Source organism: Vidua chalybeata, chromosome 1 (assembly GCF_026979565.1).
Source record: "Vidua chalybeata isolate OUT-0048 chromosome 1, bVidCha1 merged haplotype, whole genome shotgun sequence".
Lineage (NCBI taxonomy): Eukaryota > Metazoa > Chordata > Aves > Passeriformes > Viduidae > Vidua > Vidua chalybeata.
Window position 1 is genome coordinate 116,452,390 of NC_071530.1, and position 23,799 is coordinate 116,476,188.

Genomic DNA, 23,799 nt, shown 5'->3' on the forward strand with positions numbered 1-23,799 from the left:
AGACACATCAATCCAGACATCAGGCATCTCTGGCTTTTTAGGTCTTAATATGAAAAGAAGCTTCTCAATCTGAGCTGTTTCTCAAAAAGACAATTGAACATTGAGAAAGTGGGAGTGGCTTTTGAAGACCAATAACAACAGAGAACATGCATAAGAAGCACCTACCCCATCTGCAGTAGTGTGATTTTTTCAGAGTCAGCCCCATTTACCAGAGTCAAGTTGTTGTGAAATGCTAAAGAGTAATCAATAACAAAGTTTCTGCAGTGGTGTGACTTCAACAGTAAGGACATGGTGTTATCAGAGACATTCTGCTGTGAGGTCCACATAGAGAAGCCTGTTCTGGTGTTCATGAGCAATATAACTGAAAGATGTTCCTAGGGGCCCTTCGCTGGCTGGAATATCAAACAAACCATTTGCTTTTTTCTGTATTGTCCCACCTCTGAGAAGAAGTTCTGCTTTAAGATTACAAAAACTATATGTGCCAAATACAGCTGATGAAAGAGTCTTGGAAAAGAGCTGGCTTGATTTGTGATGGAAATTTACTTGGCTCATGAAAAGGATAGAGCATTTCAGTTTGCTGGCTTTCAAAGCTGCCCACTTAGTGTGTCTTCATCTGCTGTTTGTTAAGTAACAGCTTTTTTTGCCCCTAACAAGATAAATATTTCTGGACTATGCCATGAGAAAGCATTGTTGAGCAGGTCATTAGTCTCTCTGAAATGTTCTTGATTTGAGTAGGCAGATTTAATGCTGAGTTCAGGATATCAGGTTTTCAATCATTTCATTGAGTAGGTAGCCAGTTCTGATCCTCATGGTTTGGAGAGGATTATATGCAGGTCACTTATAAAAGGATTCAGTCTTGCACAGGTCTAAAGGAAGAAATGGTCACCTTACTGTAAAATATGTGTTTCTTTTGAAATGTATTCAGTATACAACCCATGACAGAGTCCTTGGAAAATGTGGAATAGCTTTGAACTTGTGTAATGCTTATCCTTACAGAGACAGTTTTTCTTCACAGACCTAGTGACACTGGAGGTACCAAATCACATTTTTCTTTGAACACCATTGGGAAGAAGCATAGCATAATGTCAGAAAGATGCTCATTTCATGCTCCCGAATAAAGTTTATTCAGGTTTTTTTTTTTTTTTAAACAGTCTTTATATCAGTGCTGAAAATAAGACTGAACTAATGAACCAGTGAATATGGTATCAGACATCAAGTTAATTGTCCTGTTGAACTTTGCTTAATGCAGACTTACAAAAATATTATGAAGTTGTATGCAGAGATGCACATTCTCCATTTAAAAGCTCAGATATTTGCTTCTTCCAAAGCTGTTCAATAGAGTGAACAGCTGTTGTAGATTCCCCATCCCTGGAAATGTTCTTGGGCAATATATGTATATATTCTTGAGCATATATTCTTGAGCCAGATGGAACAGAGCTTTGAGCAGCCTGGTCTAGTGGAAGGCTCATGGCAGGGGTGTTGGAACTAGATGGTCTTCAAGGTCCTTTCCAACCCAACTCATTCTATGAAGTGTAGGTGTTTTGAATCCTGAGTGCTGGGGGAAAAAAATTCTAACAGTCAGCACAATATTCAAATAGTTATAAAAAGGAAACTTTAATGCACTTTTGCTGTATTTGGATTGTTCAGGAGGACCTTCATGTACTTCAATTCAGAAGTAAAAAGAGAATTCTCTTGATGAAGTCTGAAAACCTTATTTCAATATTGCAGCAATACATTAATGCCTCAAGGCATTAGTATAATCCATGTGAATTACAACTGAAATACTTGTATAACTTCTTGGTAATCAATGTGCAGCGATTCTGTGGCCTATTTACGGGATTAAAAACAGCTATCATGAAGCCAGTAGCCAACTTACTGAATTGTATTTCCCCATTTAGTCAGGAACAATGACTTAATTTGCTTTAAATGTCTTGTACATTGTACTGTTTTGTATTTTTAAAAAATAAAATTTGAAGGTGAAACAAATTGCTTCCTTTCTTTGCCAGGGAGTTTACTTTAACATTTGCTGTTCTTTTTAGGGTCGTGTGATAAAGGGGTCCTACAAGTTCCATGCCATTATCACAACGTTTGAAATGATCTTGACTGACTGCCCAGAGCTGCGTAACATTCCATGGCGTTGCGTGGTCATTGATGAGGCCCACAGGCTGAAAAACAGGAACTGTAAGCTTTTGGAAGGACTCAAGATGATGGATCTGGTCAGTGTGAACATCTCTTATCTTTGAGTCTTCTGTAGTTTTATTACTTCTGATTTACGGTTTAATAAAAAAGTAAAATAAAAGGGTTTTTTCTCAAGTAAATCATCAAGTGTTAAGAAGAATAAGAGAATGCAGATGAGAAAGTATAAAATACCTGGAAGAATATGCATACCTTCAGTTTTGGAGTGCTGATATTTAATAAGGTTTTTTCATTGATTTAGATGTAGAATTATGTGGATTCTCCTTAGACATAAATTTATTCTTTCCTTTCTCTCCCTTCATGTGACTTAATCCATAGACACTTCTTCACATAGACATTTATTTAAAAGTGTAATGTGGTCAGGTGGCCCAATTTGGCCATGACAGTTAAAATGCTCTGCATTAATATTAGCTCTAATGTTAATTTGTTGTATGGTCATAAGGATGTTCTTTCATATTTACTAAGGAAGGGCAAGTGAGTTGGTTTCTGATGCTTACATAAGTATGTATTATTTTATGCGTACAAAATGGGTGTATTAAACTCATAGAGAAAAATTAGATAATGTGAAGATATTTACCATTTAAAAGACACAATAATTACTTCATTTTGGGCAGAATATTCTTTTAAAATGTGAGAACAATGCAGTAATGCTGAGCTAATATCTGTAATTCAGTTTGTAAAAATGCTGTGTATCTTTTGTTTTTCTTATTGTGGTTGCTGTTAGAGGAAAGCAGAGCTTAAAGTCTTACAGACCAGAGATAGAGATATGGGACTTTTCACACTAGTTCTTGTTACACTGCTAAATTTATGTTTGGCTCTGGGCTAGTTGCTGGACCTGTTTGGGCTCCTTCTCTAAAGCAATATGCTACTTTTGTCTCTGCTACTCTTGTGCTCTTTAGCATGTAGTAGGAAGGTAGAACTCTGCTTCAGGTTTCCTGTTCGGTCCTGTGTTGATCTCAAGGCCTGAGGAGATCAGTGCACTGAGGTCAATTAAAATAAATAAATTTAAAAAAAAAAATACTGGAAATTATGGGTTAGGTTCAACTGTTACTTTGCCATCTAAAGTTCGCTGTACTTGTGAAAGGGATGGAACACTGTGGACTGGTAAAATCTGTTCTTGTATGTTGGAGGACTTTTGAAGCTGCTTAAAAAGTAAAGTGTTTTTCTGGGCTATCACTGGAGGAACACCAGAGTACCAGTTAGAAATGTCCTGAGAAGAGTTTTATGTGAGTAGCTGGGGGAGGGGAGAGGAAGCAAAGGTGAGACAGACATATGGTGACAAGGGGAAAGAATTTTATGTATTTTTCCATTGGAAATTAAAATGATGGATTCCTAGGCAACTGTTTCTTAACCTTTCAGGAGCATAAAGTGCTGCTTACTGGAACCCCTTTGCAAAATACAGTAGAAGAGCTGTTTAGCTTGCTTCACTTCTTGGAACCAGGTCGCTTTCCATCAGAAACCACATTCATGCAAGAATTTGGGGATCTTAAAACTGAAGAGCAGGTAAAGTTATCTTGCACGCTTACTTTTCTATTTAGGTATTGTGAATTTATCCATTTTATTGTATCTGAACTTCGTTATTTGCTTTTTAAAATAATACCTATTTGCTTCCTAGAATGCCATGGTGGATTTGTCCCTTTTTCTTTTCTTTGCTTATTTTCATTTAGATGAGGGTTTTTTGATTTTGGCCAAAAGTAATTCTGCCTTTTCACAGTTCTGGTTTTTTTGGGTTTTTTTTTTTTTTAGTCCTTTGTCCATTGATCTTACAGAAACAGGAAAAAATTCCCTTTATTAAAATGGAGTGTTTTAAAATAGAAGTGGGGTGGCTTGTCTCTTCTATGAGAATTAACTTGTCAGTTGACATTCTTCCTTAAGCATCAGAGTGAAGGGACTCTCCCTGTCTGTGGAATTAACATCTGAGAGTTTTCTCAGTGACTTAAGTGCAAACAGGAACATACTAGAAACCCAGTTTAGCAAGAGGTAACCAAATGGAGGAAGGTTTTTTTTTTTTTAACTCAGAAATAGATTTCTCGAGCTGTCCAAAAGAAGAAATGCATAAATCAATTCAAAATGGAAGACATGTGCAACATGTTTTATATCTCAAATGTAAAATGTTTCTTTGTAAGTGTTAAAATGTTTTAAAAGGCCAAACCACCTTAATATTAGGAGTTAACTAAAGCATGGCATCTTAATTTGGCCCTTTGCTTCCTGTGGTAATAACTGCATGTATTTTTGTATGTAACTTTGTTGGCTTTGTCTGAAAATTCAAGTTTTGATATCTTTCAACTTTAGACTGCTTGAATTTGTTGACTTTTTTTGAGAGCAACTCTTTCATACATCACAGTCTGAATTAGAAAATATCTCTTCCTCTAGCCCCTGGCCTCCTGGCAAAATATGATATGTTTCCATAGGTTGTGCATGCTATTACATGTCAGTCAGAATGGACACTGACCTGACTGAAAGTGAGCCAGCTCTGATGCAGAAGGCACGTAGTCCTGTTAATGAAGTGTTTGAACTGGAGCTAATATATCCTAACTCTCAACATAGCTTTTGTATGACCAGCTGAAAATGACTGGAAGCTTTTGAAGCCATACATGGAGCTATTACTAAAATAATGCCATTGGCTATGATCAGAATTAGAGCCTGGATTGCTTGGTTCAACAAGTTCAGGAGAACTTCTTTATCTGTTGACACTAAGATGTTTTGGAATTGGGTTTGTCTTTCAAGTGGTGGGACAGGTTATATGTTAATGGCTTGGGGTTTTCTCTCCATTCCTTGCAGTTGTATTCTATATATTTTCTCAATTGTTCATCTCTCTGTGCTAATTACCTTTTTTGTTCTGAAGTTGCTTTATTACTAAGGGAATTATGTAAATTCAGGAGAAAGTGTATTTTGTTCATATTTCTGCCGTGCAGCTCTGCATCAGGAGATGATGGCCAATTTCAGGGTGAATTATTAGCTCTTCAGCAATGAGATGGTTTGTACTTTGAAACATGGCCTAAAATAACCTAAATGCCAGGTGTTTTGGGTTTTTCTTTTTAATATGAAATACATTACAGCTTTTTGTGTAAAGGACTTAACAAAAACAAACTTAGCCTTTTTTTTTTTTTTTTTTTTTTTTTTTTTTTTAGGAAAACTGACATTTTCTTCTTTGCCCCTCCCACCCTTTAGGATGTGTCTTAATGAATATGCCACAAAACCTGAGAACTCTAAAAATTATCAATGTCATAAATGGCAACAGAAATACAGTGTTTTAATTTTTAGACCAGTCCTAGATAGTTTTCTACTTCAGTGGATGTCAAAACTAGGGAAACAAGAAAATCATTAGAAGCAGATACTTAAAGTGGGAAAATAGCATTACATATGGATTAGTAATTAGAAGTGAACTGCAAAGTTATCTTAAAAGTGTCAGATTTGCTAATTTAATGAAGGGTTAGCTCTGCATGATTTGTGTGCATTACTGTCCATGTCTAGAAGGATAGTTCTGAGTGAAGTCTGTTTAATAACAGACATCATAAACAGAAGGTTTACACACCAAAAATAGACTTTAGAAATCTGTATGTCACTGAGTTAACAAGGAGAACTTGCTGCTGCGTCACTGAGGAAAGATTTTTTTCTCTACTTGGCATCTATACCTCTCTATTTGAGGTAGAAAACAAGGTTTTTAGAGTTAAGGAAATTGACAAATGAATATTTGATCTCTAGCAGTTTTAATTCAGCTATTTTGTTAAACATCTGTTTTCCAGGTGCAAAAACTGCAAGCTATTTTGAAGCCGATGATGCTGAGACGTCTCAAGGAGGATGTGGAAAAGAACCTGGCCCCCAAAGAGGAAACCATCATTGAAGTTGAGCTGACAAATATTCAGAAGAAATACTATCGTGCTATTCTTGAAAAGAATTTCGCATTTCTTTCCAAGGGTGGAGGTCAGGCAAATGTACCTAATCTTTTAAACACTATGATGGAACTAAGAAAATGCTGCAATCATCCATACCTTATTAATGGTAGGCTGCCTACTTTTCTCTTAATTTGAAAAATGGCTATAAAAATATTCATTAAGTATAAATTCTATTTTAGTGTGTCTTTTCATTTATTCATTTATTTTAAGTAGAAAAGTGAGATAACATTTTAGATTCTCGTAGGTATGGATAGCTGCTAGCCAAGACAGTGCTGCTGTTGCAGCTGCTTTTTTCTGTACTGCTTTTTTCCCAAGGCTCCCTGACAGACTTAGCCCTGACTGAGTTAATGTTGGTATTATAAAGTTTTCCTTTCTGTTATTTGTGGCAAACAGGACTTCAGTTATCATGCAGTTTGTTGGATGCTGGCATGAATATGGTAATTTTTTCTTCACTTATAGTTAGCTGTTACTTATTTTCTTGCTGTTGAACATCATAAGGGAGTAACTTAAAATTTCTGAATAAAGTTGCTGAGTAAGAAATCGTGATCAAGCCTGCTTTTATGACCACCTGTTGTCAGTTACTTTTCTTAATTTGACAAATAAGAGAAGGATTAGGGTGAATGTCACATTAGTCTTCAGTGATTTTTTTTCTGGTATTGGTTTTAGTTCAGGATTATCTTTGGCAAGTAGTATGGAATCATAAAATATCTTAAGTTGAAAGGGAGCCACAGGGATTATTGAGTCCAACTCTCTGCTCCTCACAGGACTACCTAAAACTAAATCATATCACTTAAGGACCAGATGGTCCTTGAACTCTGCTTGTGGTGTCATGGCCACTTCCTTGGGGAGGCTTTTCCAGTGACCAACCCTGTGATGAAGCAGCCAGCTCTTTCTGAAGTATGCTAAACTTGTATGTGCTAGTCAGTTCTTCTCTTTGAGGGTGCAACACAAGCCTCCATACAGGGTTGCATTCTACTAGTTTCTTGTTTCCCAACTCCTGTTTCTTACTAGATATGATTTATGATTGGTTTATGCTGGTTATGGGATCCATGATGAAAGACTGTTTTGTTCCAGAGCCATATGTGTTTTCAGATTTTTTATTGTATGACTTCCATATTGCAGTATTTAAGTTTTTTTCCTTGACATTTTTTTATTTAAATGGGGGAGAAAATGCTTAAACTGATTCATGAAATTACATCTAATTACATTTCATGCACAGGTAATCATTCCAAAGACATAATATAGGCTTACTCCAAGGTACTTCAAGTTGTCCATGATGGTGGCTGTTCAGTTTCTGAACTCATATGGCATACAGTAAAGTAGCTTTGTGGTTCTGGTGCAGGGTTTGTTGAGGTTTTTTACATTATTTTTTTGCTTAAGTTAATCCCTTGTATAAATGAGTTTATCAGAATAGTTTAGGATGTTCAGGTTATGGGTGTCTGAATTGATGCTTCTTGGCTTTCAGCTAGTTTTTAACCTTGCTATTATTTTTCCTTATTTCATGTTTGTTGAAAGAAAAAAAAAGAATATTTTGCTGCTACTTTATTTTGTCAAATAGAGTTTATGAGCAGTGATTGCAGTGCTGCCTACAGCAGTGATTTTTTTTTTTCCTCAGAAGTCTTGTATCATTTAATATAATTAAGAGACTGATAAAGTTCAGGTGTTAATTTATAAAACCTCAAATATTTTTTTATTACTGTATCTTAATCTTAATAAAGGGAGGTGGGTTTGTCTCTTGAATGCATTTGCCTTTATCAAACATTTTTGTGATGTTTGGAACCTTTGGACTTGCTTGCTGTCACTCAGCAACATGGCAGGTGGGTTGAGCCTTCAGATTTGAGGGGAAAAAGAAATCCTGATGTGTTAGTGGGGAGCTGGAACTAAATAAATACATCCTTTGTAGTTCTAGGACAGAAGATACTCCTACATGCTGTAGTCATCTGAGCCCAAGGTTTTATTTTATTGATTGATATTTAACAACTTTGTAGTTAGTGTAATGGCACAAGTTTATTTTATTTCTGCTCAGAGTTTTGCAGTGCAAGTACTTATGGTTGCATAGCATTCTCCTGATGAATGATTTCTTGCAGTAACAAGTTCTGTTTTTTAAGCTTAACTGCTTTTATAAAAGTGTCTCTGAATCCTCATTTTCTTCCCACTTTGTGGGGTTTGTAAGCAAGCATTTGTATTTGAACATTTGAATGTGTTTTGTTTTGTGTAAGAGTTGCAAGCAAGTCTTCTATATATATAACTTCAGTTAAGGCTATATGATGGAAGTATTATGGTAGGACTTTAATGTAAAGTGGGGTTTTTGTTTCTTTCTTGATTGACAGATGTGTTCTGCTGAGACTGGGAGTAGGCTTCTAGAGGTAGTTACAGCATGTTGGGTATTCTCCAGCCAACTTGGGTAAAGCACTGTCTGTCATTTTCCTTAGGGCTGGACTCCTTGTTTTATCCATAGCAACCATTCTCAAGTATTTATACATCGTTCCTCTCTCTATCTCCAAGAACCAGCAGTGGGGAATGCCTCTATACTTACACATCTTGGTGTTGAACACCAAAAAGGCTCCTTACTCTGTTGTGCCCTCTTGAGCCCTGGAAGCCTCTCCTAATGAAGAGTAGAAGTGGAGGTTTCCCTGATTGACCAACCACGTATTCAAATACCTTCCTTTCATCCCCTGCTAAATACCAGCTAGAATAGGAAGTAATTTTACAGACCTGCAAGTACTGCATCAAGAAACTTTTGGGTAACAGACTGCTCAATGGACATGATGTAATTGCAATTGAAGTAGGAATTAAAAAAAATAAATTTAAAAAAAAAAGAAAAAAAAAAAGGATGGTCTTCTGCATGATTTAGCTAGGACAGAGATATTGAAAGAACAGATTTTTGGAGTTATCTGTAGTGGATTTGGGCCTTGCTGAGATCAAGCTCTGATACTGTAAATTCACCATTCAATAGACCAGATTGTGGGTTTGTTGTGGTGTGGTTTGCTTTTGCAGATGCTGTTCTTGCATTTTGGGTTGCTTCAGAGTAGTGAAACTTAAATCTGGATATCGCAGTTGAGTCAGAAATAATTGCTGTAACCTGGAAAGATGACTGAAATTACTGTATAGGAACTGCTTGACAGCTGTATCCTGGAATTGCCAAAGTTCAGTACAGAATTGGAGATTTAGTGCCCAAAATTCTGCCTGTTGTACAAAGATGGGTGGTGATATGATTGAAGGGAACTTTGAGTGTGTGCTTACACTCATTTCATTTGGGCTTACTTTCCTTATGTGCAAACCATTAGGATGATTCAGGGAGTCCAGATCAGGAAAATCCAGGGACATAAAACTATCGTGAAATGCGGTCACATCTTGAGTCCGTGGGGTTCTGTAAAAGCGAATAGTGCGAGCACATGGAGCAGCACGGAGCTGTCAGGCAGCCTGCCCCAGCTGGGATCTGCTTCAGATCCGCGTTGCAGCAGGCGCTGAACCAGCCATCGCACAGGGAGGCTGCGCTTCCGTGTTTGTTTACAGGCATCTCCTTAGAGCTGGGATTTGAAAGAGGGATGCTCAGCAGAAGCCTGGCAGTAAGCAGTTCTTCCCCCTCCCCCAACCCTTCCATCTTGCCTTGTGCTATTCAAAAGCAGTATTGAAGCTGAATATTAGACAAACTAGAAATATTTTATAAACTACATTTTGTTGAAAAAAAAGCAGAGGGGGGGAAAAAGATGGCTCAAAAAAGGAGCAATCCTTTCTTTGGAGGTGAAATAAGCTTAGAACAAAGATTCCTAACATTTTACATACCAAGATTGGCAATCTGATAGTTCTTGGAATTGCCCACTTTGTAGAAGTGACATAAAAACTGAATAAAAGCATAGGAGAGTTTGAAGACAAAGCTTGAATTTGGTCTGTAGTCTTCCAATAGTAAGCAGAACAAGGAAATAGTTGCACATATCATTCATAGGCAAAGCAAGTGGCAAGAGAGAACTTTTGGCTAATGCTGGAAAGAAATACGTTGAATAGCTTCATCAAACTGAACCAAAAAAAATACATTCGGTGAGAAAAAACTAAAATAGAAGGTAAAATAATAATTTCATAGCTGCTTCTCCCCCCATTTTTTGTTTGTTTTTTTATTTTTAAATTAATAATGAAAGGAGCAGGTTCAGGTCATGTGGATGTTTAAGACTGATTTTAGAGGCAGCTATTAAATGTGATTTGTGTCCCTTGTATTTTCCTGTAGAAATAAGACATTGTTTTCTTTCATGTTACATTTTTAAAAGGAAAAAAATCCATTTTATCAGTTGAAATAGATTTAATTTTTTTTCACCTTTTTTCATTTTTTTTTCATTGAATTGTGTGTGTCAATAGTTCTATGAATTTATTTAGGAAAGAGTTTAGTTTTGCTCAAAAGAGGAAAAAAAAGAATGAATTCTCAGAGCTATTTTTTATTTATGCTGTATTTGTGTATATGTTTGCTTCAAATTTAAGCTTAATATTTTTTATAAATGTTTAATTTTTTTTATAAATGTTTGTTCACATAGTGCTTAAAACATTCCTGCAGTTTCTATAGGGTATTGAAGGCGAGCTCATTGTTTATTAATAAAACCTTTTGCAGTGTTCATGTATTGCTGTCCAATCTTTGCAGGTGCTGAAGAGAAAATTTTGGAAGAGTTTAAAGAAACACACAATGCCGACTCTCCAGATTTTCAGCTCCAGGCAATGATCCAGGCTGCTGGCAAGCTCGTACTGATTGACAAGCTGCTGCCAAAACTGAAGGCTGGTGGCCACAGGGTGCTTATCTTTTCCCAGATGGTGCGCTGCTTGGACATACTGGAAGACTACCTCATTCAAAGACGGTGAGAGCAACAATATAATACAATTATAAATAAACTGTGCCTTCCTCAGTGACCACTGCATTTAACCTGTGAGTAATCCATATAGAAAGGGAAGAAATTAAACCAGTGTTTTCTATAGTGATCTCACTAAGGGAAAGAGCAAACCTGGAGGTTGCAACTACTGAGCCCTTTCTTTTGAGTGACTACAAAATGACCTCCTATGGAGAGCTTTAAACCTCTCAGTTAAGTGTTTTGGTGGCTCTAGAGTTTTTTAGTTTAGGCCTAATTTTTTATTGAATTCCTTGGAGTGAAAGTCTTTCTTTACCAAAGAGACAAATTATTATGTCTTTTCTGATTAAGTTCGTCTCTTTGTTGTAGTTCTTCTAACCCCATAGAAGCATATTTGTCTTTGTTGTTTTTAATTGCATATTCTTTTAAAGAAGCAGTGCCATTGCAGTAAAGCAATCCCTATAATGCATCTATTTTTCAGGTACCCATATGAACGAATTGATGGTCGTGTGAGAGGCAACTTGCGGCAGGCAGCTATTGACAGGTTTTCAAGACCTGATTCTGATAGGTTTGTTTTCCTGCTGTGCACAAGGGCAGGAGGTTTGGGCATTAATCTTACTGCTGCTGATACCTGCATCATTTTTGATTCAGACTGGAATCCCCAAAATGACCTCCAGGTAATATTACAAGAGATGATTTTATTGAAAATTTTCCTTTTCCTTTTTACTGTGAAATCTTCTTCACCTACAAGAGAAATTATCTGTTGTTGCTCTCTTGAAAGCATAAACAATATTATTTATATTGGGGAAAAAAAACTTTTAAAGTAGGTTCTCTGTATTGGTTATTTCAAATTCTTTTTTCTTCCATTTGTAAGCTGTAACTGAATATCTGCCTTTGTTTCTTCAGGCTCAAGCACGATGTCACAGAATAGGGCAGAGCAAATCAGTGAAAATTTACAGGTTGATAACAAGGAATTCTTATGAAAGGGAAATGTTTGACAAAGCTAGCTTGAAGCTGGGCCTTGATAAGGCTGTGCTACAATCTATGAGTGGAAGAGAAAATGCTACAAATGGGGTAAGGATTAGTTTCTTACGGTGCATTATCAACAAATGCTATGAACATGTTACACTGTGCTTGCCTGTTTGTGTTTTAGCTGGAGAACAGTGGTTTTTTGAGATGGAGTGTGGCTGGTAGTTTAGTCGGGATAAATAAGGGCACTGGCTACGTGAACTGGCTCAGCCTATCTGTTGGCTCACTTATTGCCAAAAGAGGGCAAGTGGAGTCATGTTCCTTCAATCCTGATCCATTCTCATTATTCCACCCTTTACATTATGTTGATCCTGGCACTTTATGGAGTTCTTCTAGTTGGCTTTTGCTGGTGTAGTCTTTTTGCTTTGGGACTTATTTTTGCTTTAGCTTTTTTGTCAGGTTAGTAAGTTAAATCTGCTCCCAGGAGAGTTTAGCAGCCATCAAAGCTAAAGGGATTCGGTGACAATGAATTATTAAGTCATTTAAGCCACTCACATAACTTCACCCTGAGAATTTTGTTGTTTGTATTCTTCTTTAAAGGGTGATTTCAGCATGAATGCTTAATTGATCACCACCACTTTCTCATAGAGTTTCAGTTCTTCAAATGCCAAATAAGGGGACGGATGAACACATTGGCTGGTGTCAAAAAACCCCAAAACTGTAGCCCCTCTTATGTGTTACAGGTGCAACAGCTGTCTAAAAAAGAAATAGAAGATCTTCTTCGAAAGGGGGCATATGGTGCTCTGATGGATGAGGAAGATGAAGGTTCTAAGTTTTGTGAAGAGGATATTGATCAGATTCTCTTAAGGCGAACACACACAATTACTATTGAATCTGAAGGAAAAGGCTCAACATTTGCAAAGGTATGCATTCAGAGGAAAATTAATGAAATGTGACCAGAATAGATGGATGTATATTAAAATGCCTTCTGTGTCAACTTATTTTTTTTAGTGTACTTTTTTCTTTCTTGACACTACCTCTTCCTAAGTATTGTATTTGCTAGTGAAAAACAGGTATTCTTCATAGCATGCAGTTAAGAAACCAATACACGTGTTTTTACTTCTACTAGGCTAGTTTTGTGGCATCTGGGAACAGGACAGATATTTCTTTGGATGACCCTAATTTCTGGCAGAAGTGGGCAAAGAAAGCTGAGCTGGATATTGATGCTCTTAATGGAAGGGTAAGCTTTATGACTCTTTCTAGTACAATTAAATTAAAGATTTCGTCCCCCGTCCCCCCTACCCCTAAATTTATATGTTTTGCCTATCGTTTTAGAACAACTTAGTTATTGATACACCAAGAGTAAGGAAGCAAACCAGACTGTACAGTGCAGTCAAAGAGGATGAACTGATGGAGTTTTCAGACCTGGAGAGCGATTCTGAAGAAAAGCCTAGCACAAAGCCCCGCAGGCCTCAGGACAAATCACAAGGTTATGCAAGAAGTGAATGTTTCAGGGTGGAGAAGAACTTGTTGGTTTATGGGTAAGATATGCAAATAAAATATACTAATTGTGACTAAAGATCTGATAATAAATTATATATAGTAATTACTCATTCTTCTCTTGGACATATTCACATACTATCATACTGTATAATGCTTATATATGCCAGTCAGATTTGGTTTTGGTTGCTATATATATAAATTGCACTTATATGTGTTACTTAGTTTAAAGTATCTGAGTGTGTCACAGATGGCAATGAGCTCACTGGTAAGATAAGTGGTTTTGTGTTGACAGAATAGTTGTTTCTGGTTTCTCAGTGTAAAGAATTCTTGAGTTAATGAGTTTCAACCTCTCTTTTCTAAGTGTTGAAGAGAGTAATACTGTATTTGTAAAGAACAAAGTGGTTTTGAAATCAACAGTCAGTCCAGACTTTGTCACCACTTAAATTCAGATACTTCGTATTTTTCCCATTAAGTGTGCTAATTTGAATTTTATCTCTTTGCTAGCAGGTAGCTATATTTGACTACTAACATGCTGGCCTTCAGAATGACTGTCTTTTTTTTATAAATCAGTGTACAGCAGTTGCTAGTAACAGGTTTCTGGTTCAAAATAGGAATGGTGCCTCAAATCCCATGATTGTAGGAATTGGCTGAGTTTCCTATTTGTAGCTTACTGGGACCTTTAGAGTTAAACATATGTACTTTATTAATTTGAGTGTAGTTCAATTGCAGCTTTACGAGCAGTGAACTTATTGCCTGTTCTGTAAAATAAACATTCTTAATTCTTTGGTGCTGGAAGTTGGATTCCCTGACATAACCTGCAAATGCAAAATACATTAGTGCTAACACAGGAGGTCCCAAGTTGCTTGATACCAGGAGTTAAATTGAAAGTCACAAATTAAAATACCAGTACCCTGGCTGTTGTATTGAACATATTTTCCTTATAGCTGGGGTCGGTGGACTGACATCCTCTCACATGGGCGCTATAAACGTCAGCTAACAGAGCAAGATGTGGAAACCATCTGCCGGACTATCCTGGTGTATTGTCTTAATCATTACAAAGGGGATGAAAATATCAAAAGTTTCATCTGGGATCTGATCACTCCAACTGCAGATGGGCAAACTCGAGCTTTGGTTAATCATTCCGGTATGTCTACCACAATCAAATAATGATGCTAGTAAATAGGAAAGAATTGCTTCAGTCGTGCTATGTATTTGGTTTAAACTATAGCCATTCTGACATGTCGTAGGATCTTGTCAGATTTTATGAGTAAGGTGGGCTTTGACTTGGTCTGTACTTAAAGGGGAAGTCTCCCTCAGACACTTCGTAGAATGCAGTGCTCTTTCCTTTAAATCGGTTTTAAACAAGTATTCCAGCATTATTTTTTGCTGGCACCTACTGCTGGATTTAATCTCTTTTCAATTGCCATTAATCAGAAAGCTTGTTTCCTTACGGCCATTTAGATTCATGAGAGTTTTTACAAGAAATATTTATATAACACCATTTTCTGGCTAGCACTCTGAATTTTTGAAATCTTCACACCTAAATTTGCATGAAAGTTTTGGTTGATTTTGTTACTTGCAATTTTCTGTACTGAGTCATGTTGCTGTTCAGTTTTTGGTGGTTGTTTTGCCCACAAAGTATTGAATACTTAGCTTTAAACATATGTTTGTAATGTTGTTGGGGGTGAGAGTTTTTCTATTCAGATTGTGTAAGAAATATTTGGGGGGTTTTCTAGGTCTGTCTGCACCAGTGCCCAGAGGGAGGAAAGGGAAGAAAGTAAAAGCCCAGAGTTCACAGCCAATGCTGCAAGATGCTGATTGGCTCACAACCTGTAATCCAGATGTATTATTTCAAGAAGACAGCTATAGGAAACATCTTAAACATCACTGTAATAAGTAAGTACTAATAAATGTTTCAGTTAGAGGTTTGGGATTTTTTTTTAACTACATGCTTTTGAAAAGTCCACAACTTTGTTTGGATATATTTGATAGAACACAGGGCCATTTAATAGGATGTAAAGGCCATTATTACTTTTTAATTTGGGGATAATAATTTTAACAGATATCTGGATACTTCTGTAAGCTCTTTGTGGCAGATCAGCACAGTTCTGAAGAAAATTATTCTCTACTTATTAAATAAGAATGGAATCAAATAAGGTTATTTTTTTACCATAGAAAGTAAAGACTATATCCCCACACTAAATCTACTTCACTTGACAATTGGTTATCTTTAAACAGAAGCTGTTTGTTTCTTGTGGAGTCCCTCAGGCTGGTATTTAAAGTTCTGTTCCATAGATGTTAAACTCATATATCCAGTTCTTAGTTTTGGGAGTTTCATGTAGTAGTTCACCTATATGTGGGTGTATTTTTTCTCCTCATTCTTTCTCTCCCTTCCTTTCTTGTTCTCCTCAGAGAATATTTATGTATATATAAATTATCTATATAAATAGGCAATAATATAGTATGTAATAAATATACAGAATAGTTATTCTTTCTCCTTTGAGATGAAATTTCTCCCCAAACTCTTTTACCTGAATTGATTTGTCCTGATTTGATTTTTGAAATTCTAAACATGTTACTAAACCAAAAGCTTTTGGGGATAAAGGTAAGTTTATATAATGTTTTATTGTTTCATGAATATCTCTTAAGAGCCTTCCTTACATATTTTCTGGCTTTTGTTTTATAATATCTTATTTTTGTGTCAGCTTTCCTTGATGCCATCTCAGTTTCACTTACTATATTCTCCATATAGACACTGAACCTTGTCCCAAAAATACCTTGGTTTAGAGCTGGGGACGTGGTTGATTGCTTTTGGTGTTTTGGGATGTTTGGTTTTGTTTTTAAATTTCTACTCTTCATTGTATATATATCATGCAGTTGTAGTGCAGTGTTACTGAAAGGTCATCCTTACTTTTGTGGTTTGAATATGTATTGTGTCTCATTAATGCTGTTTAGTGTAAAGATATTATTGATTTGAAAAGTACCTGTGGGCTGTCAATAGGGGGTGTGATGTGAAGGAGGAAGGGCATATAAGGAGTTTATTAGCTCATCTCCAGATGCTAACCAAGCTTAATTCTTAGCTGATGACAACAGATACTCATAGAATTACATTAGTGAGTGCACTTCCAAATAAACTACTTTCTGATTTTTCTGAACTGTTACTCAGGTCTGTTATTACATTTCACTTGCTCTTAAAGTAATAAAATTCTTTCCTGTAACGTTATTTTAATCTCTCAGGTAACGTGTCTTCATTGCTTCCTATATCAGTTTGCAGATCTGACTTAAATTAATTTTTTAAATACTACTTCTTTAATAATACAATAGAACAATTACAAGGACTGGGAAGACTGGTAAATATGCAAGGAAGTTTTCAGTTGCTATCTTTTTTCCTTCACTTCCCAGATTCACCAGGACTAAATGAATTGTAGAAGCCACATGTTTTTAGCACAGGTAAAATCAAACAGAGGTGGAGCCAGTTAATAATCTGAGTAATTTCCTTCAAAAGGTACCAGTTGAAGTTGGCTTTTTAAGAATTGGTGTCCTTTCCTTGAGTATTGTGTATGCTGATTTAATGCATAGGACTCCTGGAAGGTGCAAAGAGCCTCTGGTTTTTGGTTTATCTTGGGTTTTATTTCGTGCTTTTCCTCTTTGGCTTGATGTAACAGCTGTTATTGCTTAATACTAAGATGATAGAGACCTTCAACAGCTTATTTACATAGCCACACAGGGAGCAGGGACATCTTACTGGTCCCAGTTACTGTGCATACAGAAAGAAGCATGTCTGACATGTTTTGAATTGCAGACATGACCTTCATTCACATCCCTGCTCTTCTGAGGTTTGATTGAATAACAGTGTGAAACTGGGTATTGCTCTAGTTGCATCTGATCTCTAACAAGGACCTCTCAAAACTGGTGGTGGTCTAAATTTTTCATGCAAGTGGGTGATCAGATTACTGCTTCCCTGGTCATCCTTGCTGTTCAGCAGCAGCAGCAATTCAACAGTTGCTGTGATGAATTTGGGTACAGTGAGAGGGCAGGCTGAGTAATCTGCATCTTAGCTGGTACTGGTCTTGCTTCATGAACTAGGCAGCAGGGGGTGCCCTGAATTGGGTAAACATAGGAGAGCAGGATTATTTTCAGGTAGATACTTTTTCTGCAGAAATGACCTCTTTTCTAGTCTCCTTGAAAAGCCAGTCTGCCATTCTCTCTCCTGCCAGCTTTGAGTGTGACCACAACACCTGACTGTGCTTCCAAAAAAAGACTGCAGTATTGCAGAAATGGGGAAAAATAAACTCGGCAACAAAGATTTTTCACTTCCTTGTAACAGTTAGGTTGTACGTAGGTAAAATTTAATAGCAGTTTGAACTATAAAGAATAAAAATAGTTAATATCTCCCAAGGGAAATGGGGGATTATTTTTCCCCCCCATTCTCAGAAGCAAAAAGTTGTATAATCTGAAAAACCTGACATTCCATATTGAGGGTTTATTGTAAGGTAGTAAAACCAGATTTTATATCTCGTTTATTCCTACAACTTCTGATGTGCTTCCAAAAATGGTATTAAGGCAGCAGCTGAGGAAATTTTATGAGATAATGAAGCAGAACAGTTACTGAAAGCCATCTGCTCAGTTGTTTACAAACTTGCTTCAATACTTCAGAGGCAGTGGTAGAGTACGTGTCTAAACTTCACAAGCTGCACTAGGTAGAACTAAATGAAATGCGCCGGGGCTGGGCTGAGCTGGGTCCCTCTCTGTGCAGTGTAAGCAGTTGCCAGGCAGGCCTGTTGGAAGCCAGCAGAAAGCACCACACAGAGGTGATTATGTGCCACCATCTGTCACGCTTCAAGCCTACCATACAGCATGGCTAATCAGCCTTGGCAGGATGATGGATGAACAGCAGCAGCTGCCAAAAGCCACTGTTGGCAAACAGTCCTGAAGTTAAGAACTTTTTCCCCCCTCTGCCTTCCTCTCCAGGGTCCTGCTGCGTGTCCGCATGCTCTACTATCTACGACAAGAAGTTATAGGGGACCAAGCAGACAAGATCTTAGAGGGTGCTGACTCAAGGTTAGTGCAAGTGCAGGTTTATTTTTTGCTTTATGACTCTGGCTTTTGTAAAGTACACATACTATAATAATGCAGCGCTTAAAGGTGGTCACACTGTATCTCTTATATGTCTATTCTCAAGAACCTTATTGTTTTATGAAGTGCAGTTGGTAATTTTCTTGGGGGAGGAAGCGCTGTGGGAAATGACAGAAGTGGATTTGCAGCTCTGCTAATATTGAGGGATTATTCTATCTCAATTTAAAAAATTAAAGAAATACTAAGACCTTAAATGAATCATATTTAGATAACCATTTGACTTTCAAAATAGCCTAATGTTGGCCGGGGGGGGGGGGGGCAATGTTTGTGTTGTTTTTTTGGGTGATTAATTATTTTTTGTTGTTCGTTTATTTAGCCATCCTAATTATTTTTAAGGGTATTTCAATTTCGATATTGAGTTTTGCGGTGGTTTTCCAGCTCAAAATTTATATTTACAGAACAGCATAAACCACTGGGGTTTTTTTTAAGATTTGTTTTTTTGCTTTCTTTTTTTCTAATCTTTGAGTAATACCTTTGAGAATTTGTATAATGCTGTTTTCACAGTGAAGTAGATGTATGGATACCTGAGCCATTCCATGCTGAAGTTCCTGCAGACTGGTGGGATAAGGAGGCAGATAAATCCCTTTTAATTGGAGTATTTAAACACGGTAAGTGGTGTCTCACTCTCAACAAAACTCAGTTGTAAAGCTTTCAGTGTGTAGGACTGTTCAGTCATAATATTAACAAGTATTGTTCCAAAGAACTGTTGGCTTGTATCTCCCTTTTTTCTTGCCTGCATTAAAAACCTAATATGAGCTGTAAATATCAGATGCTGTTTTTAAATGTTTGCAGAACATTTGAGAAGAAAACATTACTTTCTTGGCTGTAAATAAAACAAAGCCATATTTGTTTAAATAATAGCCAAATAGTAAGATAGATCTCCATAAACTTTGCTTCCAGCACTGCTTCACTTGCTAACTCTGCCAACCAGTGTCAAAGTGGACGGTGGGCTTAACCTCTGCTATTAATCTGTACAAGTGCCTCCTGGGCTTTGTTCCAAGCAATATTTCACAAATGTCAGTGTTGAGAACTCCCGGCTCCCTTGAGTGGGATGCAGCCTTGTTAACTTTGAAAGGCTGGGGATGCAGAGCTGGCATGATATATACAGTGAGCGATTCCTGATTATAATCCCAATTCTCTGGAGGTCGCAGAGGTATTCTCAGCAGCCCAGCCTGACTAAAGGGGAGAATGATGGCTTATAAAACCTTTCATGATTACAGTTTGGCTTGAGGCTCTACAGCAGTTAGGAGCAGTGTGTTGTAGTACAAATCCTAATTGAATTGTGCTGTTCTGCCTATGTACAGCAGCTCTGTGTTGTGGGCTCAGCTGAGGCAAGTCTAGTCTAAAAATCATTTTCCTGCAGTGCACTGTTGGGATCTGCCATTTTCCATCTAGTCAACTTGGGCAGTAAAAAAGCAAACAGCAGTTTGAAAACCATAGAGGGAACAGTGTCATCTTACTGACATGCATCATCCTAAACCTAATAAGACAGGTTCGTTGGCCTTACGTATAACCCATGTATGCAGCATTTTTGCAGCCTACATTGAGGGTTCCAGCAGAGCTGGAGCTATTGAAAATACCGTGTGTGTGTGTTTGTGTCTGTGCACTCCTGTTTGCGTCTGCGTGTTTCCACTGGCGAGTATTGAATGTCAAGAACCACTGTGAAAGTCATAAAGGAAACTTAAAGAAGTTTTTCACTTGTGAAAGATTTTTACTTTACTTTATAGCAACATGACATTTGATGCTTTCTTCATTATTTTATGTGTATTAGTGTTATTGATGGGAAAATGTTTCTGTGCTGTTGGAATTTACCAACATGAACGATTTTTTTATATTAATTGTTTCTAGCATGGCAATAGCTCCTTTGTTTTATTTAATAATAAATTAATGAATCCAGAAATTTGTACTTCTACTGCCTAGATCTGTTCTATTCACAGCTGGTCATAGCTTTTAAAAAAGCATTTGTCTCCCACTCTGCACACAGGTTATGAGAAGTACAATTCTATGAGAGCTGATGCAGCACTGTGCTTTCTGGAACGGGTTGGCATGCCTGATGCAAAGGCCATAGCTGCTGAACAGAGAGGGACAGACATGTTAGCAGATGGCGGTGATGGGTAAGGAGGACATGAAAAAATTAATAAACTTTATCAGCATTGTATATGTTGGCATGGGTTCATATGTCATATTATACTTACATGTTGCCTGAGGATATGAAGTGATCATATGATGTACAAAGTACATAGATTTGTTTACACAGTTGAGCATGAAATACAAATGTGTAACTTGGTACACCATACTGATAGCTTTTGTAGCTTTTTTGCTTTTGTCCAGAAAATCAGCCCACTCTCAAAAACAGTATTTTTCTTGAAAATATTTTTAAAATATTTCATAGGGGTGAATTTGACAGAGAGGATGAAGATCCAGAATATAAGCCAACCAGAACTCCCTTCAAGGATGAAATTGATGTAAGAGCTCCCAATTTTCTGTAATTACAAATATGTACAATAATAGCTGATTCTCCATATTTATTTTAATGCGTGTTTTTTAAGTTTGAGAGCTACTGGATAAACACTCCTTACAAAGATTGTTTGCTGCTATGTTGGAGAGATAACATATTTTTCTTCTCAAATTATGACATATGGTCAAAACTGAAAACTAAAATAACTTCTGTCTTCTCCCCAAGGAATTTGCAAACTCACCTCCAGAAGACAAAGAGGAGTCCATAGAATTACACCCAAGTAAGTCTAGAGCAAAAAAAAATTAAAAAGGCAAAAAGGGATCGTTTAGTGAAAGGTGAACTGTTTATATTACCACATGAGGGGATAGGAGATGTTTTGGGACAATACCACAGAAAGCTTTTTGCTGCCAAATCTCTTCATGCTTCACATTTTTCAAAACAATTACATACTGTCTTTGAATAATCCACATTATGGTTCTCTGGATTTCTAATTACGTAGTAGAAACCGTGATGATAAAGACCGGATGTTTCATAATGCAGCCGTTGATGGTTTTCCCGATATAATCTTGGAAGTTACAAATACGTTGTTTCCTCAGTATGGAGGAAAATTGCCAAGTTTAAGTGAGAATAATAAAGTGGGAAATGATAAGCATAGGTGTTTCCTCAGAGGCAGAATGATCTTCTTAGTAATGTATTTAAAGATGCATTGCATTAATTTAAATACTTACGGTGTTCATAATATGTTCGCATTCATAACATCGAATCATTGTGCTTGATGGTTATCTCTAAATGCTTCACAAGCATGTCTGAGTTCTTAGGAGTTGGATGGTTTGATTCTATGTTTTATCTCTTACCCATAGTTATCCTGTTTCTAATTCATTATGCACCAGTATTAGGGGCACATGTTCATATCTGATAAAACGGGAGCCCAGTTATAGCCATAGAAATGTTGAAATGTTTGGTGTTGGTTTTGTAGTGCAAATACTTCTCTGTTCTCTAGGCAAGCACAGTGAAAGCAATGCTGAGTTAGGGCAACTCTACTGGCCCAACACTTCAACCCTGACTACCCGTCTGCGTCGCCTCATTACTGCCTATCAGCGCAGCTATAAAAGGCAACAAATGAGGCAAGAGGCACTAATGAAGACTGACCGCAGGAGACGTCGGCCTCGAGAAGAAGTGAGGGCACTGGAGGCAGAAAGGGAAGCTATAATAACTGAGAAACGACAAAAGTGAGTTTCCCAGTGATAATCTTTCTTTAAATCTTATTTGAGCTTGTGTATCACCCATACACCTCTTTTGTTTTGAAAGAATAAACTAAGGGGGTTTTGGGGCTTCTAAACATGTTTGGAATCTTTTCTATCCAGTGGCCTCACTTCTCTTGCTTCTTCCTTGACTAGATGGACAAGAAGAGAAGAAGCTGATTTTTATCGTGTGGTGTCTACTTTTGGAGTTATTTTTGACCCTGTAAAACATCAGTTTGAGTGGAATCAATTCAGAGCATTTGCCAGGCTTGACAAAAAGTCAGATGAAAGCTTGGAGAAGTATTTTAATGGCTTTGTGAATATGTGTAGACGAGTGTGCCGAATGCCAGTCAAACCAGATGATGGTAAGTTTTAACTGACTCTGGAAATCAACATTAATATTGTGAGACCGTGGGACTGTTGAAACTTCATGCCCAGGTGTAAAGATTTTAAAAAGGGTGTGCATTCAATCCATGTTAAACAGTACAACTTGGTGTCCTTGCAGAACCTCCTGATCTTTCCATGCTGATTGAGCCGATCACAGAGGAGCGCGCTTCTAGAACTTTATATCGCATCGAGCTGCTGCGCAAGATCCGGGAACAGGTTCTCCATCACCCACAGCTGGGGGAGAGACTAAAGCTTTGCCAGCCAAGTCTGGACCTGCCAGAGTGGTGGGAATGTGGTAAACATGATAAAGACTTACTGATTGGTGCTGCTAAACATGGAGTCAGTAGGACAGATTATCACATTCTGAATGATCCTGAACTCTCTTTTCTTGAGGCTCACAAAACCTTTGCTCAAAACAGAGGGACAGGTAATGCAAATATTGTCTCTTCTGTAAACCCTCTGGGCGCTGGCTGCAGTCAAACACCCCCAATTGTCCCATCCACACCAGTACAAGAAGAAAAGACTACAGAACAAACAGAGGCTAAAGTTGAAGGGTCTGAAAATCCAGCAGCCAAAGAAAAGTCTGAAATCAAAGAGGAGACAGATACTACAGATAAGGACACTAAGCCAGACTGTGATGCTGAGGCTGGGCCTGGCTCTGTTAAATGTGAATTGAAAGACATAGAGATGAATACAGATGTAGATCCGAAATCTATTTCTGAGAAAGGTTCAGAAGAAGATGAAGAGGAGAAACTGGAAGATGATGATAAATCAGAAGAATCCTCCCAGCCTGAAGGTAATACATTGGTCAGATCAGTTCTGTGGGCTTAGCATAAGCCCCACAGCTCTTGTAACTCATGCCAGCTGGTAAGTGGCACATGGGGTGCCATTGTGGAGTATGGGATGAGCTACACGTAGCAGTTCCTCTGCCCTTCCACATATCAGGTGGCTAAATAAGCTTTCATAAGAACCATCCAGCATCAAGGGGATATTCCCCCACAAGGGATGATTCCTGGGAAAGCTCGCTGAGTCAATAAGCATGGTCTCTGTGCCAAATGTGGAAGGCTGGGGCTCTGCTGTAGTAATTACTGAACAAAAGCCCGAGTTAGAGATGTTGTGTCAAGCCTGGTTGCCTTAGCCTATCTAGCTGGGTAGACACTGGATGTTAATGCCTGGTCATGATTGTT

General features: G+C 37.5%; 1 protein-coding gene across 1 annotated transcript in view; it reads left to right on the forward strand.

Annotated features, from left to right (window-relative positions):
• CHD7 (chromodomain helicase DNA binding protein 7) overlaps positions 1–23,799 on the forward strand; it is an 89,548-nt gene that overhangs the window by 58,424 nt on the left and 7,325 nt on the right. Inside the window, exons 12-30 of the mRNA XM_053943334.1 lie at positions 2,040–2,216; positions 3,556–3,699; positions 5,943–6,198; positions 10,720–10,930; positions 11,400–11,595; positions 11,825–11,992; positions 12,631–12,810; positions 13,017–13,127; positions 13,223–13,428; positions 14,335–14,534; positions 15,127–15,286; positions 18,362–18,451; positions 19,031–19,134; positions 20,511–20,640; positions 20,919–20,991; positions 21,210–21,264; positions 21,985–22,213; positions 22,382–22,590; positions 22,731–23,408. Coding sequence (XP_053799309.1) covers positions 2,040–2,216; positions 3,556–3,699; positions 5,943–6,198; positions 10,720–10,930; positions 11,400–11,595; positions 11,825–11,992; positions 12,631–12,810; positions 13,017–13,127; positions 13,223–13,428; positions 14,335–14,534; positions 15,127–15,286; positions 18,362–18,451; positions 19,031–19,134; positions 20,511–20,640; positions 20,919–20,991; positions 21,210–21,264; positions 21,985–22,213; positions 22,382–22,590; positions 22,731–23,408 — 3,577 coding nt within the window. The remainder of the gene's footprint in view (positions 1–2,039; positions 2,217–3,555; positions 3,700–5,942; positions 6,199–10,719; positions 10,931–11,399; positions 11,596–11,824; positions 11,993–12,630; positions 12,811–13,016; positions 13,128–13,222; positions 13,429–14,334; positions 14,535–15,126; positions 15,287–18,361; positions 18,452–19,030; positions 19,135–20,510; positions 20,641–20,918; positions 20,992–21,209; positions 21,265–21,984; positions 22,214–22,381; positions 22,591–22,730; positions 23,409–23,799) is intronic.